This window comes from Lissotriton helveticus, chromosome 6, assembly GCF_964261635.1.
Source record: "Lissotriton helveticus chromosome 6, aLisHel1.1, whole genome shotgun sequence".
NCBI classification, from domain to species: Eukaryota; Metazoa; Chordata; class Amphibia; order Caudata; family Salamandridae; genus Lissotriton; species Lissotriton helveticus.
Genome location: NC_136067.1, coordinates 906,056,333 through 906,076,299, shown reverse-complemented (window position 1 = coordinate 906,076,299; position 19,967 = coordinate 906,056,333). Strand labels below are relative to the sequence as shown.

General features: G+C 42.6%; 1 protein-coding gene across 4 annotated transcripts in view; it reads left to right on the top strand.

Annotated features, from left to right (window-relative positions):
- Positions 1-19,967, top strand: part of EIF2AK2 (eukaryotic translation initiation factor 2 alpha kinase 2) — a 580,031-nt gene that overhangs the window by 506,872 nt on the left and 53,192 nt on the right. For all 4 annotated transcript variants that reach the window (XR_013596181.1, XM_078648546.1, XM_078648547.1 and 1 more), the window contains exons 13-14: positions 491-622; positions 2,638-2,739. Coding sequence is in view for 3 of the 4 variants with exons in the window: in XM_078648546.1 (XP_078504672.1) it covers positions 491-622; positions 2,638-2,739 (234 nt within the window). In the remaining variant the exon portion in view is untranslated. The remainder of the gene's footprint in view (positions 1-490; positions 623-2,637; positions 2,740-19,967) is intronic.

Genomic DNA, 19,967 nt, shown 5'->3' with positions numbered 1-19,967 from the left:
CAGTTTTGCCAGAATTAAACTGCAAAATCCTTTGTTGCCAATTATTTAAAATATACAGTCTGTTTTAGTTCCGTTCAGGCGTATTTCTCTCTCGCCTCATGCTGTTTGATGTATCAATTTGCCCCCTTTCAGGTACTTGTGTTGTAAAAGAATGGGGGACTGTTTTACATTCTAAAGGTGCTCTGAATCATCACACGTTGCATTCTATATCTCATAGATCTCACAGATGATTTGCATACACAAAGCAATAGATTTTTGCTGTTTGTTTATTGCAGTCGCAATATTTTACTATGTACTGAAAATAAAGCCATACCTATTGACCTTGCCAATGCTTGTTTCACTTGTCAGTCCCAAGCATCAATTTAATTTTCTAGCTCTCCTATGTCGCAGAATACATTTCAATGTTGTAACACACTATGCAATTAAAAATGTATATTAATTTCAATTAATTCTATTAATCTCAAAATCTTTTTCTGAATGTCTGTTTTAGCCTTCGAACATATTTTTATCTGAGGAAATGAACATTAAAATAGGTGATTTTGGCCTTGTAACCACAATTAGCATTGAACGGGATAGGACCAAAGGCGTTGGAACAACAATTTACATGAGCCCTGAACAAAAGGTACTTTTTTCACTTGTTCTCGTTAAAATGTTGGGTGCATTTGACATTAAAAAGTGTTAAGCATTAATGTTGCATTTTTTAATACAGTTACAGCATTCTAATATGGATGGCTTTGAAAACTTTGTTCTATTATTTAAACACACAAATCTTTTGTCCAGAGTCTAGTCAGGTTTGTATTTTAAAATAAGGAAATATACGTAGAAAATACATTTAGCTGATATCTTGCGCTGTATTTGATTTAAAGTTGTACGGGAGGCATAGAGGGATTTATAGTGTAAAATCCTGCACTGTAGTTAATGGTTAACATTCAGCTAAATTGAAAATACAACTTTATATTAGAATATTACATTTCTGTAAAACGTTCTTGTACATTGGAATCCTTTGACATTAATAGGGGACTGCTCTTACATATTTCCACTAATCTGGGAACATTTAAAATCTTATACCTGCAGAATGACATGCTATTGTAGTCTACAAAACTAGACAGGTCAATTGTATCTCACTGTCTTGACTAATTGCCATTGAGTGTGAAATAATAAGTCAGCCATTAGAAATGAGAGCAATTGAGAAAGCCATCAGGACGTTCACTTTGGCAAAATCATGTAATGAGGACTGACTTGGAACAAATTATGCAAAACAATTATGCATAGAACCAGGTGCTCCATTGTTGTAGCTTGCCAACCTAGTGTTCTACAGTAGTCTATGTTCTGCCTTTCTTCAAGAAAGGCAATCTGATAGTCTTTTTAAAAGCAATTAAGTGTCCACTTCAGTACAGTGAATATCGACTGATTAATTTGCTTAATTTAGATGATCAAATACTTTTGTATATGTGATCATTAACACAGTACAATGTTATAAAGGGAATCTACTATTCAGATCATGGTGGGTTCATTCTGTGAAGTAAGCTAGTTCCTAACATGTTTTGCAATAGAGACAATACCCCAAGCTCAATATACAATGAATCCTCCCAGGGATTTTGTTGTTTAATGCCAAGAAAGCTTTTTACCTAGTGTACTAGGGGATTTGTGGGTAGTGGTGAAGAGGGTGGCAGTGTTCCCAATTCATTGGTTCTCTTCAGACTGGCCAGCAGATGTTGTAATTAATACATTTTGTAATTTCTCTTCAGGTTAGCATTTGAAGAGGAATGAGGCAGTGGGTTGAGTTATGGCCAGTAGCCCTCAACCCCATCCATACACCACTGTGCTCTCTCTAATGAGAAAGTGTACAGGAATACCTATTAGTCTGAGATATTATAAGGTTACAAATAAGCCTCTCTGGCAACCTAGCAAAAGATATAGCTGATGATACAGTGTTGTGTCTAGCTGCAGAGCAAGAAACTCAAATACAAAGTTAAGTACTGAATGTATGTGAAGGTTAAATGCTGAGTCAGAACATTGACTTAAGCCGTTGTTGCACAGGATTGGGAGAAGCTGAAGTTGTGCAAATAAATTCAGTTACTCCTATGGTCTGTCAGTTTCCCATTCTCAGCATGTTGTGTACTATGAAACACAGTGGTGGGACCATAAACTGTATCAAAAGCTGTTTAATCATAGCTGTGCATGGCAGAGAATCACAAGTACACTTGCATCACCTGGTGAGTCATCTCATGCTTTGCAAATTATTGCATGGACCTTGTTCCCCCTAGGATCTTTTTTATTTTTTTCCCCTGTCTCCTCAATTTCCTTCACTTCAGCTGTGTTAAGCTTCAAGATTCTGGCTTTAATCCAGGCTTGCCCTGCCTCTGAAGATGTGCAGCAGCTGAGCCCCGACTCTTGCATTCACTGCATGCATGTTCTCTATAGTTTCCATCAGAACCGCCTGCCTTACTTGAAGACTAAAGGTGCATTGATCCTGCAGGAGCCCTTGTAGTTGTAATCATGGTGATTTTACCATGTAGTATAGATCAAATAACATACATAGGAAATGTGATGTATTGATTGATATTTCCACATTTATACACACATTCTTTCAAAGAGACACTGTCTTATTAACAACTGTTCTTTATCGCTTTTCAGAACCATTCAAGCAAATATGGAACAGAGGTTGATATTTTTGCATTAGGATTAATATTTTTTGAACTACTACGGCCATATTCAACTGATACTGAAAAATATATGGTGAGTAGTTTCTTGTACTAACTGCCTGTGCACTGTACCTCTAAATGTCACAGAAAAATGAACATTGTTTAAAAGCAGGAAAGCAGATATTCTGAGAACAGAGTACAGCTTGGTAGGTTTGTTTCAGACCTTAATTAAGAAATACAAAACAAAAAGCACTGGTAAAACTCGAAGGTATTTCAGATGGTAGTGTAATATGCTGTAGTGGTATAGGCCACAGATATTCTCTGCCAAAACGTTAATTATATGCCACATTGTTGTTATCTTTTTGTACGATCTCTGATCCTTTTCTCGGAATTAGCTTTGCAATTATAGCCACATACATAAATTGATATTTAGAAAGTTGAATGAAACATTTTCAGATGGCTACGTTTTACCCTTGACATATGGTACAGAAAGAATATTTTCTGCTTCTTCCTAAACTCTTTTTTGTTCTTACTGTGGTTTTCTTAAATTAGTTTTTCCTGTGATGGACAGAAAATATGACTCTCCTCACCTTTAAATCTGAATTAATTTGCTGACATATAAATGGGTTTAATTAGGAAATATTTTCTCTATTTACCTGCCCCATTCGGTCTGATGTCAGCTAACATGACTATGAAGTCTGGTTAAGGGTTGATGCTGGTCCTCCGGTATATAAAGGTTTATGTTTTTTCATGCCTCAGATTTAATTTCATTGTAGGGACCTTCTCTAGATGCCCTGTGGGTGTGTAGTGACAGACAGTGACAGCAAGGTCATAGCCTTCATTGGACTGTCGAGATTGTAAGTCTCTTTCAACAAAGTAAGGCCTATAGGTGGTATTGGCAAATAGGTAGTGTGCTTTAATATATCAGATATTGATTCAAGTTGTTGGGAGCTTATGCTGTCGTCAGACTTCGAGCATGCACCTGAATCCCATATGGTACTCGAAGCCTGGTAGAAAGAAAAAGAGAGTAAGTCAGTGGAAAACAAGTGTTCAAGCAGAAGGGCAAGTACAGTGTTCAAAGTTAACAAATAAATATTCATTGTACGCCAACTATCTTCTGAGACAGTTATGCTTGCACTGCTAAAAAATGTGTACAGTCTATAAATGACACCATAGCATATTCAAATGTTCATGAATTATATTAAGTAATAAATACACTATAGAAAAATAGGAAATCATGCCCATGAATGTAAAAATAAGCATTGTATGAATTATGGCAATAGCAGCTGACCTCCTTAAGGACAATACAAGTGTCATCACAGCCAGTATTACTACACATGTAGAGCAGTACCACATGGTAGGTTGCTTGCAAGTAGAAAGGTTTGAAGCAGGGTATCCAGGATGTCTTAAGAGGGAAGAGTAATCTCAGGATAGGACAAGAAACTTGTGTTTGTGTCTTCATTTCTTCATACCAAGCAATTGATGAAGATGGTTCATCTAGGTCTCAGCTTCTGTTATAGCTTTATTGATTATGATGGTTCAGTTAATTCTGTAACCAGAAGTCCCATCATCTGTTGATGAGTATGAAAGGTGCTGGGAGGGAGGGGTTCATGCATGTGAGTAGCAAATTTCATAGTATTATCGAGGGTAGCAAAAGAATTTGGGGAGAGACCCTCTGGTAATCCGTTAATAGTTCAATTTGATAAGAACATGCTTGCTGATATGGGATGTGGCTGTTTATGGTCAATGATTACTGATTTTGCTCATGTTAAGCATTTGGAACCAAATGGGTTTTGATGAGGAGCTGATCAATGACTCCAGGATCATGCTGTGGGTGATGGAAAAGCCTAAGCTGCTTCCTGAAGAGGAATGCGTCAAGATGTTAGTCTTTATGGAGATGAAGGAAGATATGCACTATAGGGAGGTAGATCATTTCAGTTTTCGAAGAATTATCATTAGGGCATACCAAACTGTCATTAGGAAGTGATCAATTTTCTATTTGAGGAGAAGGTGTAGCTGGGATATTAAATGCCAAGGAATGAGTGCACTCATGAAGAATGGTGATGTAGAATGGAACGTATACAAGGCCCATGATGAACCCTAACAAGACAGCGAAAGGCAGGGGTTTCTGTTTCAGCTAGAGGCACACCATGCAGCTGAGAATGAAAGTGTATAGTGATAGGTGACCTTTTGCCTTTCTGATGATGTCTAGAAATGCAAGAGTCACAAAAAGGTTGAGTGATCCACTGTGCCAAACGTTGTTTAGTGGTTAAGTTGGATGACTCTGTAGGAGAAGTGGTAATAGCTTGCAGAGGGAAGGGTGTTGGGAGATATATGACCCAGCTGTTTCAGCAGAGTGAATTAGTTATTGAGTTTGTTCAGCACGGGATATTTAAGAGACATTGGAGACATGTTGGTAGTTGGATAGGGAGTGACGTTCAGCTGTGGGCATTTTCAGCAATAATATTAGACGCAATTTAAAACCCTAGATGATAGGTAAAGCTTTTTGATAAGTCTACTGTTAAAAAGGTTATTGAATGTGATTCATGATAGAGCAGGAGTTCTGAGTGGAGGATTCATTAGAGAGTTTTTGATATGAGGTCATTTATGCAGTAGATGATTGAGGGAGGTGACGAGGTACTGTAAGTTATTGATTTGGATTCGTCTTGCATGTTACTATAAATAAAGTTTTTTGTATAAACCTAAGAGCTCGTGGGTTCAGTACGTATGCCATCTTCTTAGATTTGGTTGTGTTGTGGCGATTCAAATGGATGTGAGAATGAGGATGGGGAGAGTGGATAGCAAATGGTAAATGGTGTTTAGTGAGTGAGTAAGCGGGATAGAGACAATGATACAGCCTGGTAGTTTACTATCAGAAAAGGTGCTTAGCATGTCTACTTTGAAGGGAACAGCTTGAAGTTTGACCAAACAGGGTCGACAGTCGAAGATGATCATGGGTGGGGTGTGGAAATGATCAGCAGAGTCGAGAATATTATCAATATCTTCAAAGAAACTACCAGTGAATCCTGATAGCCTACACATAACGATGTCTTGTTAATTAAATAGTGCTGCGAAGGTTACATCTGTGTTTTTAATGGACTGGAGCATGTCTCATGGGGTGAATTAGGTGATTTGAAATGAGACTGATGGATAAGGATCCCAACTCTATGTATCCTGGTTGTGTAGATGAATGTTGATGTAGTCCTGTCCTTCGGGAGGGAACTGTGATGCCCAACAGTAAGTTGTGTTGGTGAATTTTTACGGCCAGATCTGGTGGTACAAAAGCTGCATGGGATTAAGAAGCTGCTGGGACAGGTGTGCTGGAATGCCATTGTGGGTTTTAAGTTGGGTGTTATCTAGGAATATCATTGGAATACCATTGTCAGGGTATTTAGGAGCATTTACTAAAAAGAGGGGGGTACCTTGTATGTATGACATAGGGTGTTGTAGATGTCACTCAAAATGATCAACACTTTAGGTGCATTATGTAGGGTGCTGTGGCCACCAACTGCTTAAATAATTGATCCAATAGGGAGGGGGGGCAGATGCAGAGAAAGGGTGGCTCTTTAGTGTTTACATTGCAGGCTAACAATTTCCGAACATAGTTTTTTAGAAATATACATTTTCTGGTTCATCTGTCTCTGATTGACCTTGTTCCTCCTAACTTGCTGTTGAATTTGTTCTTCTTCTTTTATTTTTGCAAGAGATTTTTCCAAAGGTGACATTTCTCTTAAGCTCAGCCATTAAAAACATGCGAGAAAAAGTGGTTGCATGTTTGTATAAAAAGTATGACCTAACCTTCTGTTTCTTTGGAAATAAACAAGGAGCTCTAATCAAAGTTAAGAATATCCTATCTGTCTGATTCTGCCCAGGATACAGAACATCTCTGTGGGAGGGCACCTCCCTTCATCGTGCTAGACTGTCCAAGAGATTGTAGCAAAAAATTGCTTGTGAGATTTTTTTTTGTGCCAATTTCCTCCTATTAATGTATCATTGGGGGGGGGGGGGGGGGGCAGGGTGGAGCAACATATTTATTTCCAGGACCTTTTTTGTGTACAGTGAAAATGTATGTGTACAGTTACAAGAGGTCTGGTTCCTCCATGGGTACAAAGTAGCAATATTTGATTACTAATATCAACTCTAAGGCTGTTGCTTAACAAAGCAAATACATGTATTTCCTTATTCCTGTCAAGTTGGCAGACTTCCCTGATCTTGATTGGCTGCCCAGTATACTCGGCTGAATAGGTGCTTCCATTCTTTATAGAACGTAATTTCAAAAAACATTGGAAAAGCTAATAGGACTCGCCTTTCCGAGATATATTGGCTTTATCGATGATTTTTTTTTGCCATTTTCTGCAGCCAGCAAAAAAGAGTAACCATGAAGCCAATGAATGGTAAGCAATTGGCGGGATCCAAGCCCCCTTTAAGTTAACAAAAGTCTTGCAAGTGTCCGGCATGCGCTGTCTCAGGCGAGACCTAACAAGCAACATTTCATTTTCATTTCATAAAATCTTTATTTCGGCTATTTGCCATAAAAGAGTGCAGTGCAGTAAAACAATATACATGGATGATAATTCAATTAATTAATACAATCACAATGAATATTTAATACAAGGAAGATGCTACAGGTCTTTGGTACAATCCAGGCATGCTAAGGGAATCTCAAAGGTATTCCACAACAGAGGCTGGAGTAACAGGATAGACACAGAGATACAAAAAGTGAGAAAAGTACCCATCAGCCCACTCAATAGTGGAGGCTCGTCATTTGGGATTTTCAAATGTAGAAAGTTGGTGTCCAACAAACACTGCCTCCAGTTATTACTGAGGCTAGTTTAGGACCCAAAGGTTGAACCTTCAACCTGAGCAAATGACAGCACAAGTGGCTGAAAAGGGCTTAGTTGCAGTGCTCAAAGAAATAAGAAAAAGTGAGAAAAAAGGAAGATAATCCAAGTGATTCTAAAAATGCCTATCTTGACGTCAACAAGAAAACTTTATTGGGTGTGCCCGTCAAGATGGTATAGTTAAAAACAGAGTGACAATAGCAAGAAAGATGGTTTGCTATTTACCCAAGATGTTGTCTGGTCAACATGTTTCAGCCTATCAAGGCTTTCGTCAGGACCTATGTATCACTACTGCAACACTTACTTGATAACGTGTAAGAAAAGAAAAATAATATTTTCATGGGTGGTGTGTCCCCTCCTGTTAAAGGAAAAAAGAAAGAAGAAAATATACAAGAAAGTAAAATGCACAACGTAACTTAAGTCCCTTATAGTGACAGTCACGCATGTATAAATTATTTACAATATTTTCAGTATATTCACTTACCCAACTCTGTGGGATCAGGAGCCTCACCTCACCTGGCGACAGCTCAGGCTAAAGGAGGCCACGCACTGAAAGAAACGTATTCAAAGTGAAGATGTAGTTTATTTTAGTTCATCATAAATGCAGCTATTTCCCAGATTACATGGAACGGCAGACTGAGGCAGTTGTTAGCTACAACCTTGTGGTGGTTTAAAAATATGCACACCAACCACTCCACCTAGATGTACCTTATATCTATTTAGATGACATAGACCCTCCGTGGCGGTGTGTATAACTGGTATTTATTCAGAATCCAGCCTGGTTTCTTTATAGGTGACACACATAGTTATAGATCAAACTCCTGTGTTATCTGATGTAAAGACCAAAGTCTCCAGCAAACAATAATTTTAAACACCACAAGCAAAAGGTTTGCCTCCAGACATCCTATCAAGGATAGAGAGTTTGCTAGAAAATCCTGGCAAGTATGAGGAGAGAGCACTCTTACATGACTGACTCCTTAATTAGACAGGTTCTATATTAGCGTTAACATAGTCCATAAAACCGTCTACAAAACCCCTAAAAGAGAGGGGAGCGAGAGAGAGAAAAAGCAATTAAGTCCATAGCACCCCTGTTTGGTCACCTACCTCTCCGTCGTTACCTCTGGCTTGAACTGAGCCGAGGGGGAGGTAGTGTGTCAAACTCACCTGAGGGAAAATAAAGGAACATAGCGGACCAGAGAGAGACACACTTCTTGTCTCCTCTCCTATTGGCTAGTTCACACACACTAAATAGACCAATCATACTCGGTCTTTACATCAGCCGGCTCTTAGCGACATAGCGGACCAGAGAGAGACACTTCTTGTCTCCTCTCCTATTGGCTCGTTCGCGCACACAAAATAGACCAATCATACTCGGTCTTTACATCCGCCAACTCGTGATGCACAAAACCTTCTCCTCGTCATAGCGGACCATATTGAGAGCTACAAACCAAGAGAGTCCATTGGTTCACATTTACCACAGGAAATGAAAAGTCAATGCATCAACATTTCCCGTCGGTGAAAACCGCAACAGCCAGGACGCTCCCCAACCACAGCCCTCGGCGGACCTGATTGGACCTAATCGCCCAACCGGAAATGTTGAAACTACTCAGAAAGGTTGACCCTATTCTGCTTACTTAGCGGACTGCCTCATCATAGAATATGGCATCCTGATTGGTTCTTGTTCGTCAAAGCGAAAAAATGCACATGCCGCAAAAAGAACTTCAAAGGCACAGCATTAATGGCCGCCCGGCATATATCAAAACACAACCAGCTATACAAAGACTTAGTGTTCACTAAACAACACACAGTTACGGTGTGTGGCAGCGTATATTTAAGTGTCCAAGGCCAGTGGATCATCACATAATCCTACACTCGCCTAATGTCAATGCTTGCCTCCATGTCACACGTGTGACGTGGCACGTTTGTATACAGGTACTGACAGTAATATTAAAGAAAGCGCCACAGTCTACGGAATTGGCTGAATGAGGACAGTTAGGCCGCAGTTAGCAATGTCTATGCGGACCTGTCTTACAAAAAGGACTCCATCCAGTGACACAATATTAGCGGAGAAACAGTCAAGAGTGATGCTCATATAACTGTATACTCCCAGTGGTCATCCGAATCTGAGTCCAAACAGCCCTCAATCGCTCATGGTAGAGCCATAGGAAACAAACTTCTACACTGCATAAGGGCAACACCAAATTTCAGGAAACTTATAGAACCCCATATTCTCTATGATACATAGTCGATGGTACTACAGCTGTAGCCACGGGACATCGTCGTTCAATCCTTCTGAATCGCACATCAATTTATGGACCCATCTCTGCTCCTTTCTTAATAGAAATTGGGACACATCTGTGACATGCTGGGGTATGTAAGGTTGTTCTAACACTACCCATTGGAGTTCATCCGGTTGGTGTCTCGCAGCAAGAAAGTGTGAGGTCAGACGCGTTGCCTGTTTGTTGCGCCTGATCGTACTCTTATGCTCTTGTATCCGTAGCTTGATCTTTCTCGTAGTCATACCTATGTATCTTAAATTGCACGGGCAGGTGATTAAGTAGATCACTCCCTCGCTATTGCAATTTGTATGACGTTTGAGTGCCCACGGTTTATCAGTGCCAATGTCAACATGGAGAGTTTTCTTCGTTTGTGGACAGACTGAGCAGTTCCCACAAGGGTAATGCCCTTGGACCGGTGGGAGATCCCACAACGTAGCTGTCGGTATCTCTGGCGTCATTCGTGGTCTCGTATGTACCAATTCATCTTTGAGGTTGCTACCTCTTTTGAATGCAAACAGAGGCAATGGTATATTCTCTCCGGTGCTGTTCAAAATGCGCCATCTACGTCGTATTATTTTCTGGATCCTCGATGACGAAGAGTTGAAGGTAGTTACACACGCCAATCTGTCTAGAGGAGGTTTCTTGACCGGAGGTGCTAGGAGTGCCTCACGGTGATTGTTTTCTGCCCGTTTCTTGGATTTCTTAATCAAAGTACCTGGATATTTTCGTGCGACCAATTTTGTCGACAGATTCTTGGCTTCAGATTGAAAGTCCGCTTTGTCTGAACAGTTCCTGCGGACCCTCAGGAACTGCCCAAAGGGGAGGTTCTCACGAAGAGACCGAGGATGATGGCTATCGAACCTCAAAAGTGTGTTTTTCCTGTGTTGAAAAAACCAATAAAATACATTTAAAACTAAAAGTGAGTTGCGGGCCATTGGTTTTTGATACAACGTGCTGGCTAAATGGCCATCTTTGGGGAAGATCCACAGATCCAGGAAAGCAAGCGCTGTTTTGCTATAGTCCAAGGTAAACCTCAAATAAGGATTCTGGCTATTGAGCCAATCTTTGAAACCCAGTAGCGATTGTTCATCTCCTCGCCACACCAGTAAGATGTCGTCTATGTACCTTCTCCACACCATCAATTGGTGGTGGCAAGGACACATTCGGTTTCAAACTGGTGAACATAAAGATTCGCCAGACTCGGCGCAAATTTGCTCCCCATTGAGGTTCCCGATACCTGTAGGTACAGGTCTTTTTCAAAAGCAAAGAAATTCTCAGTCATAGCTAACTTTGCCAGTTCCATTATAAAAGGGATCGGTGTTATGGTATCTGGTGCTGCATCCTCCAGAAGTCGTCGTACTGTATCCAGGGTGTCTAGTTGGGGTATACACGTATACAAAGATTCCACATCTAGAGATACCAAGATGTCTTTGTCTGTATCAAACTGTACTTCGGGTAGTAAGCGCAGTACATCTTTTGTGTCCTGTAGGTATGATGGCATTTTCTTCACCAATGGACTCAGAAACACGTCCACAAAGGAAGACAAGGGTTCAAGAAGGGAACCTATACCCGAGATGATTGGACGTCCCAATGGGGGTCTTGTAGGTTTGTGTATTTTAGGTAAGGTATAAAATGCCGGAATAACGGGAAACTTAGTCATTAGAAAAGCGGATTCGTGTGCCGTAATCCAGCCTTCACTGCTTGCTTCTTCCACTAGGCATTTGATCTCGTTTGTAAGCCTCAAAGTTGGATTCTCATCCAAAGGGGCATAGAAAACAGTGTTACTTAGTTGTCTTAGGCATTCAGTCCTGTACGAGGTGGCGTCCTGCACCACTATGGCACCCCCTTTGTCGGCTGGCTTTATAACGATATTAGTATCTTTTGACAAAGTCGTCAAAGCTTGCCTCTCTGTCTTAGACAGGTTCTGATAATAGTGATCTTTAGAGAAGTTAAGTGATTTCAAATCGTGTATGACTGCTGCTTCAAAGGCACCCACTCTGGATGGCACTTGTTGTAGTAAGGGCATGAAGGTGGATTTGTCCCTCAAGCCTGTGTTCCTATCTACAGGTGGGTCTTCCGACTCTTTATCTTTAAAGAGATGATGAAGCCTAACAGTTCTAAAAAATCTCTCAATTTCTCCACGAATCTGAAAGGAATCTCCATTATTCGTTGGCACATACCCAAGGCCTTTATTGAGTAGTTTGCATTCATTCGTAGTGAGTGTCCGAGTGCTCAGGTTCACCACAAGGTCCTCTTCTGCAACTGTGCGTACTGTGTCTGACCTCATTTGCCGCGATGTGTCGGGTCCTCCAGTTCGTCTGCCCACTGAACTTGATTGCGGCCTCTCCGCCTGCCCCGATTCCAGCCTCGACCCTGTCCTAAAAAAGCCTGAACAACAGGTTCTTCTTACGCTACCTCTTCAGATTCTGAATCTTCTGACACTGATAAGGGTAACACCAGTCAATGGAGAAGCAAGGGCCGACAGGCTCGAGCCAATCGTAGGTATAGTGGGCGAGGGAATATGTACCAGCAAGGACCATGGTGGCCACCAGCCCCGTGGGGTTATCCCCAATTCCCCCCTCCAATGTCACACTATCCAATGCAGCCCCAGTACTTTGACAGCCAGGCTTTTTTAGGACACTCACTACGAATGAATGCAAACTACTCAATAAAGGCCTTGGGTATGTACCAACGAATAATGGAGATTCCTTTCAGATTCGTGGAGAAATTGAGAGATTTTTTAGAACTGTTAGGCTTCATCATCTCTTTAAAGATAAAGAGTCGGAAGACCCACCTGTAGATAGGAACACAGGCTTGAGGGACAAATCCACCTTCATGCCCTTACTACAACAAGTGCCATCCAGAGTGGGTGCCTTTGAAGCAGCAGTCATACACGATTTGAAATCACTTAACTTCTCTAAAGATCACTATTATCAGAACCTGTCTAAGACAGAGAGGCAAGCTTTGACGACTTTGTCAAAAGATACTAATATCGTTATAAAGCCAGCCGACAAAGGGGGTGCCATAGTGGTGCAGGACGCCACCTCGTACAGGACTGAATGCCTAAGACAACTAAGTAACACTGTTTTCTATGCCCCTTTGGATGAGAATCCAACTTTGAGGCTTACAAACGAGATCAAATGCCTAGTGGAAGAAGCAAGCAGTGAAGGCTGGATTACGGCACACGAATCCGCTTTTCTAATGACTAAGTTTCCCGTTATTCCGGCATTTTATACCTTACCTAAAATACACAAACCTACAAGACCCCCATTGGGACGTCCAATCATCTCGGGTATAGGTTCCCTTCTTGAACCCTTGCCTTCCTTTGTGGACGTGTTTCTGAGTCCATTGGTGAAGAAAATGCCATCATACCTACAGGACACAAAAGATGTACTGCGCTTACTACCCGAAGTACAGTTTGATACAGACAAAGACATCTTGGTATCTCTAGATGTGGAATCTTTGTATACGTGTATACCCCAACTAGACACCCTGGATACAGTACGACGACTTCTGGAGGATGCAGCACCAGATACCATAACACCGATCCCTTTTATAATGGAACTGGCAAAGTTAGCTATGACTGAGAATTTCTTTGCTTTTGAAAAAGACCTGTACCTACAGGTATCGGGAACCTCAATGGGGAGCAAATTTGCGCCGAGTCTGGCGAATCTTTATGTTCACCAGTTTGAAACCGAATGTGTCCTTGCCACCACCAATCCACACCATCAGCAATTGATGGTGTGGAGAAGGTACATAGACGACATCTTACTGGTGTGGCGAGGAGATGAACAATCGCTACTGGGTTTCAAAGATTGGCTCAATAGCCAGAATCCTTATTTGAGGTTTACCTTGGACTATAGCAAAACAGCGCTTGCTTTCCTGGATCTGTGGATCTTCCCCAAAGATGGCCATTTAGCCAGCACGTTGTATCAAAAACCAATGGCCCGCAACTCACTTTTGAGGTTCGATAGCCATCATCCTCGGTCTCTTCGTGAGAACCTCCCCTTTGGGCAGTTCCTGAGGGTCCGCAGGAACTGTTCAGACAAAGCGGACTTTCAATCTGAAGCCAAGAATCTGTCGACAAAATTGGTCGCACGAAAATATCCAGGTACTTTGATTAAGAAATCCAAGAAACGGGCAGAAAACAATCACCGTGAGGCACTCCTAGCACCTCCGGTCAAGAAACCTCCTCTAGACAGATTGGCGTGTGTAACTACCTTCAACTCTTCGTCATCGAGGATCCAGAAAATAATTCGACGTAGATGGCGCATTTTGAACAGCACCGGAGAGAATATACCATTGCCTCTGTTTGCATTCAAAAGAGGTAGCAACCTCAAAGATGAATTGGTACATACGAGACCACGAATGACGCCAGAGATACCGACAGCTACGTTGTGGGATCTCCCACCGGTCCAAGGGCATTACCCTTGTGGGAACTGCTCAGTCTGTCCACAAACGAAGAAAACTCTCCATGTTGACATTGGCACTGATAAACCGTGGGCACTCAAACGTCATACAAATTGCAATAGCGAGGGAGTGATCTACTTAATCACCTGCCCGTGCAATTTAAGATACATAGGTATGACTACGAGAAAGATCAAGCTACGGATACAAGAGCATAAGAGTACGATCAGGCGCAACAAACAGGCAACGCGTCTGACCTCACACTTTCTTGCTGCGAGACACCAACCGGATGAACTCCAATGGGTAGTGTTAGAACAACCTTACATACCCCAGCATGTCACAGATGTGTCCCAATTTCTATTAAGAAAGGAGCAGAGATGGGTCCATAAATTGATGTGCGATTCAGAAGGATTGAACGACGATGTCCCGTGGCTACAGCTGTAGTACCATCGACTATGTATCATAGAGAATATGGGGTTCTATAAGTTTCCTGAAATTTGGTGTTGCCCTTATGCAGTGTAGAAGTTTGTTTCCTATGGCTCTACCATGAGCGATTGAGGGCTGTTTGGACTCAGATTCGGATGACCACTGGGAGTATACAGTTATATGAGCATCACTCTTGACTGTTTCTCCGCTAATATTGTGTCACTGGATGGAGTCCTTTTTGTAAGACAGGTCCGCATAGACATTGCTAACTGCGGCCTGACTGTCCTCATTCAGCCAATTCCGTAGACTGTGGCGCTTTCTTTAATATTACTGTCAGTACCTGTATACAAACGTGCCACGTCACGCGTGTGACATGGAGGCAAGCATTGACATTAGGCGAGTGTAGGATTATGTGATGATCCACTGGCCTTGGACACTTAAATATACGCTGCCACACACCGTAACTGTGTGTTGTTTAGTGAACACTAAGTCTTTGTATAGCTGGTTGTGTTTTGATATATGCCGGGCGGCCATTAATGCTGTGCCTTTGAAGTTCTTTTTGCGGCATGTGCATTTTTTCGCTTTGACGAACAAGAACCAATCAGGATGCCATATTCTATGATGAGGCAGTCCGCTAAGTAAGCAGAATAGGGTCAACCTTTCTGAGTAGTTTCAACATTTCCGGTTGGGCGATTAGGTCCAATCAGGTCCGCCGAGGGCTGTGGTTGGGGAGCGTCCTGGCTGTTGCGGTTTTCACCGACGGGAAATGTTGATGCATTGACTTTTCATTTCCTGTGGTAAATGTGAACCAATGGACTCTCTTGGTTTGTAGCTCTCAATATGGTCCGCTATGACGAGGAGAAGGTTTTGTGCATCACGAGCCGGCGGATGTAAAGACCGAGTATGATTGGTCTATTTTGTGTGCACGAACGAGCCAATAGGAGAGGAGACAAGAAGTGTCTCTCTCTGGTCCGCTATGTCGCTAAGAGCCGGCTGATGTAAAGACCGAGTATGATTGGTCTATTTAGTGTGTGTGAACTAGCCAATAGGAGAGGAGACAAGAAGTGTGTCTCTCTCTGGTCCGCTATGTTCCTTTATTTTTCCTCAGGTGAGTTTGACACACTACCTCCCCCTCGGCTCAGTTCAAGCCAGAGGTAACGACGGAGAGGTAGGTGACCAAACAGGGGTGCTATGGACTTAATTGCTTTTTCTCTCTCTCTCTCCCCTCTCTTTTAGGGGTTTTGTAGACGGTTTTATGGACTATGTTAACGCTAATATAGAACCTGTCTAATTAAGGAGTCAGTCATGTAAGAGTGCTCTCTCCTCATACTTGCCAGGATTTTCTAGCAAACTCTCTATCCTTGATAGGATGTCTGGAGGCAAACCTTTTGCTTGTGGTGTTTAAAATTATTGTTTGCTGGAGACTTTGGTCTTTACATCAGATAACACAGGAGTTTGATCTATAACTATGTGTGTCACCTATAAAGAAACCAGGCTGGATTCTGAATAAATACCAGTTATACACACCGCCACGGAGGGTCTATGTCATCTAAATAGATATAAGGTACATCTAGGTGGAGTGGTTGGTGTGCATATTTTTAAACCACCACAAGGTTGTAGTTAACAACTGCCTCAGTCTGCCGTTCCATGTAATCTGGGAAATAGCTGCATTTATGATGAACTAAAATAAACTACATCTTCACTTTGAATACGTTTCTTTCAGTGCGTGGCCTCCTTTAGCCTGAGCTGTCGCCAGGTGAGGTGAGGCTCCTGATCCCACAGAGTTGGGTAAGTGAATATACTGAAAATATTGTAAATAATTTATACATGCGTGACTGTCACTATAAGGGACTTAAGTTACGTTGTGCATTTTACTTTCTTGTATATTTTCTTCTTTCTTTTTTCCTTTAACAGGAGGGGACACACCATCCATGAAAATATTATTTTTCTTTTCTTACACGTTATCAAGTAAGTGTTGCAGTAGTGATACATAGGTCCTGACGAAAGCCTTGATAGGCTGAAACATGTTGACCAGACAACATCTTGGGTAAATAGCAAACCATCTTTCTTGCTATTGTCACTCTGTTTTTAACTATACCATCTTGACGGGCACACCCAATAAAGTTTTCTTGTTGACGTCAAGATAGGCATTTTTAGAATCACTTGGATTATCTTCCTTTTTTCTCACTTTTTCTTATTTCTTTGAGCACTGCAACTAAGCCCTTTTCAGCCACTTGTGCTGTCATTTGCTCAGGTTGAAGGTTCAACCTTTGGGTCCTAAACTAGCCTCAGTAATAACTGGAGGCAGTGTTTGTTGGACACCAACTTTCTACATTTGAAAATCCCAAATGACGAGCCTCCACTATTGAGTGGGCTGATGGGTACTTTTCTCACTTTTTGTATCTCTGTGTCTATCCTGTTACTCCAGCCTCTGTTGTGGAATACCTTTGAGATTCCCTTAGCATGCCTGGATTGTACCAAAGACCTGTAGCATCTTCCTTGTATTAAATATGTATAGTTGGGGGACAAGGTGCTGGTAGGTCTATAATAATAACTCCCCTTGGGCCCTACTCTACTCTGTAGCTTTGTGTAATCACAATGAATAGTCAGAATCATACGCACTAATATGGTACATGTTTTCAATAGACAGACCTTGTCGACAGATAAATCAATGTTGTTCATTAGCAATCATAAGCCTGCGCTTGTGCCACATGGCTGCCAAAAACTTGGAAACAGCAAATATAATGTGCCTAGTCGTATCAGTTTTTAAAACTCTAAAAGCATGCATACACTGTACAAAACCCAGATTTTTACATAAAGGTACGAGCCAGTACCTCCTGGATTTACTGTAAGCTGGACAAAAGAAGAGAACATGGAGATCATGTTCTATGTCACAGCTACACCCAGGACAGTTCTTGTCTGTATAAACTGACCATTTACTGGTGAAGGCTCTTAAGGGTAGAGTACAGTATCTCCATTGTAGATAGAGTTTCCTGGCTGTAATTGGATAGATATCATCCATGAAGTCCTCAAATAGGTATGAAGCTTTAAAAAAGAGTTAGTTAGGGTGCCGGCATAGGGGTCAGACAATGCAGCAGAAAGTTTATTGTCCACGAAAATCCTGGTGATGGATTTGCGCGAGACCTCTTTACAACTCCTCTCCGGATCATACCATAAGGCAGGCAGTCCCAATCTTACATATTCCTGCTTTATGAACATGGGCCAGGGGATTTTAGCAGCGCTAGAATGAGTTAGTATTTCCTTGAGTTCTAGCCTATAGTTGAGCAGCTCTGGCGTTATCCAGAGCCTGCGCCAGAACCTAAGGGGTTTAAGCGCTAGTTCGTCTTCAATATGTCTCAACCCCAGATCAAGCCTTAGAGGAAGTAACGGGGTACTTTGTGGGAGTGCGAGGAGCTGTCTAATACATTTGTTTTCTGTTTTAGCAATTTTGGGCCTACAAGAATATCCTCACAACTCCCCACCATACAGGATTGCGCCCCTCGCCTGAGTTTTATAAATTTCCAAAGGGGGGCTAACGGGTTTGATTGTCGATTAATTGGAAAGCTTGAGTATACCCCCGCGAGCTGGGCCAGTTTCATTTGTGACTTTATCTGCTGGGGCCCCCATAACAGATTTTCATTTATGGTTACCCCCAGATATTCGAAAGTCGTTACCCTTTCTAATCTGACAAGGCCTAGACTGGGATTCGGGCGGGAAGTTGGAGGTTGGTTGAAGACCATACATTTCGTTTTATCAGCATTTATCTCCAAGCCACGACCTCTACACAAGTCCGCAAAGCCATCCAATATGCGCTGTATCCCCATGGGAGACTTAGAGAGCAGCAGGGTGTCATCTGCGAACATAATCGCCGGCACCCTGCTGCCTGCCAACCTTGGCGCATCATTATGAAGGACACCATCTAGATGGGCGATTACCCCGTTGACGTAGAGGCAGAACAGAGTGGGTGCTAATACGCACCCCTGCCATACCCCCCTGCCAACAGGGAACCTAGATGACAGCGCCCCATTCTTCCCGCATCTAACCTGAGTGAAATTCTCCTCATGTAGCCTCATCAGAATGGTTAGGAGTTGGGGCGGGGGTACCCATTTCTTGGAGCACAGTCCACAGTTTCCCCCGGGGCACTAGGTCAAAAGCGGAGCCGACTTCCACAAACACCATGTAGAGGCTGCCACCCTCTATCTTCACCGTTTTCCAGAATAGTAATATTAGGCAAAAGGTTTGATCCATGGTGGAGGTGTTCCTCCTAAACCCCGCTTGATATGGGCTGAGGATAGCGTGCTCCTCAATCGAGTCCTGTAGGCGGTCTAAGATGAGCCGCGCAACATTTTTTGCTGGAGATCAATGAGGCTGATGGGCCTGTAGTTGACTGAGAGCAGAGGAGAGCCCTTCTTAAGTATTGGGACGATCTCTGCTCCCAGCCAAGTACAGGGAACCGCCATGCCCCTCAGGACTGCGTTAAAAAGTATTTGGCGGTAGGGGGCCCAAATCCTAGGCTGATGTCTGAAGAGGTCTCCCGGGAGTTTGTAAAGACCCGGGGCTTTTCCCACAGCAAGTTTACCTATTGCATTACACGTGGAGTGGTGTGGCTCACTGGTTAGAGGCGGCAGACCCGGAAGCAGAGAACGGCTTGGGACCAGGGTTCAATTCCCGACGCGGCAGGGTCATGGACCAGGGTCAGCGGACTCGACAATTCTCGCCTCGGTGCCTACTCTAACCAGGGATCACACTCGGCAACTCTGGGCATTAAGCTTGCCTCATCTCTACAACGGCCCCCCACAGACGCCGGGGATGCCTGGTTTCACCTTGGAGATACCCAGAAGGGACCATCTCACAGGGAAAGCCAGGACGGGTTCCCCAGCGGTCTTCAGCGCCGGGACGCTCACGGGCAGCTGTGCGCTTTACAAGTCCAACACATTTACATTTACATTTACATACTTCCTCTATAGTAAACTCTAGCTCATCATACTGGGAAGTGAGAACTGGGAGTGCCGGGATACTTTCTGCACCTTGTTCTACAGAATATAGGGCCCGAATGTGGTCTTCCCAAATTTTAGCGTCTATATTTGGTTCAATAGCCGATTTTGGTTCTCCACAACCTGTATTGACTATTGACCAAAATCTCCGTGCATCCCTTGAATTAAGGGCGACGGTTAGGCTAGTCCACTTTTCTTGATCCCACTCTTGCTTTGCTTGTTTCATTACTTCTTTGTACTGGTGTCTCATAGCTCGAATTTGGAGTTTATTGCTAGAGAGCTTCAGGGCCTGAACTAGCTCGGACTTAGCCGTTCTGCATGCAGCATTATAGCAGGACGATGCAGGAGCCCTTTTTCTCCTTTTAGCCACCTGAG